We start from the raw sequence: 897 nt of genomic DNA, 5'->3' as shown, positions 1-897 counted from the left end.
GGCCCAAGGTGGGCCTGGCCCAGGATGAACACCCGGCCCTCCCGATGGGTACACGGGTCTATCCCACGGGGCCGCCAACATCTATAATGGAGACGCCCACTGGGAGTCTGGATCTCAGGAGGCCTGCACATTGGGCCTGCACCTCCCTGGCAGTCACTGCAGAGTGGGGCCATGGGGCCATGGGGCCGCGAGGTCAGGGAGCCGGGGAGCCCGGGGCTGAGGAGCCCCAGAGCAGTGGAGGCCCTCGCAAGGCAGTGGAACCCAGGCCTCGGCAGCGCTCCCAGGGCTGGCCATGCGCCCTGCACAGACACTGCAGGTGACGACGGGCCTGCTGTCACCCCGGCAGAAGCCAGCTGCAGAGGGCACAGTCCGGGGCCAGGCCGACCCAGCCACAGACGACAGCCTAGGGAGGCTGGTGTGGGCTCGTGCCTGGGGTATGCCTGGCCCACGGCCGTCTCTGCCCCACGAGACATCGACTGGAGCAGAAGGCCCAGCTGGTGCAGCCCTGACAGCCAAGGCCCAGCTGGAAAGACTGCCGCAGGTGGGCCTGTCTCAGCAAGGACGCTGGAGGCCGGAGGGCAGTGGGCACTCACCACGTTGTGAGCTTCATCCAGGATCACAACTGTCCCCTTCAGGTCGATGCCATGTGCCCGACGACTCTACAGGAGGGAGAGGATGGAGGGCTGAGCCGCAGGACGGGCTCGGGACATCACACGCCCAGCTATGGGTGAGGAAGGCACGGGAAGGCCCTCCTGTCTAGCTGCTGACCCAGCACCGCCAGCAGCCTGACGCCGGGCGTGCGCCCAGGGAAACACCCCACGAAGGGGTGTGAGCCTCAGTCAGCACGGGAGCCGTGGGCCCAGGACACGGTAGGCCGGCAGGCGCTTCTCAGGGCCG

The 897-nt window shown here is 68.1% G+C and overlaps 1 protein-coding gene across 3 annotated transcripts in view; it reads right to left on the bottom strand.

Moving 5' to 3' along the window:
• RTEL1 (regulator of telomere elongation helicase 1) overlaps window positions 1-897 on the bottom strand; it is a 38,455-nt gene that overhangs the window by 25,844 nt on the left and 11,714 nt on the right. For all 3 annotated transcript variants that reach the window (XM_027767687.1, XM_027767688.1, XM_027767689.1), the window contains one exon: window positions 594-659. In XM_027767687.1, the coding sequence (XP_027623488.1) occupies window positions 594-659 (66 nt within the window). The remainder of the gene's footprint in view (window positions 1-593; window positions 660-897) is intronic.

This window comes from Tupaia chinensis, unplaced genomic scaffold (assembly GCF_000334495.1).
Source record: "Tupaia chinensis unplaced genomic scaffold, TupChi_1.0 Scaffold144472_1, whole genome shotgun sequence".
In the NCBI taxonomy this organism is placed as follows: domain Eukaryota; kingdom Metazoa; phylum Chordata; class Mammalia; order Scandentia; family Tupaiidae; genus Tupaia; species Tupaia belangeri.
The sequence above is the reverse complement of the archived record's forward strand: the minus strand, read 5'-3'. Positions and strand labels throughout refer to the sequence as shown.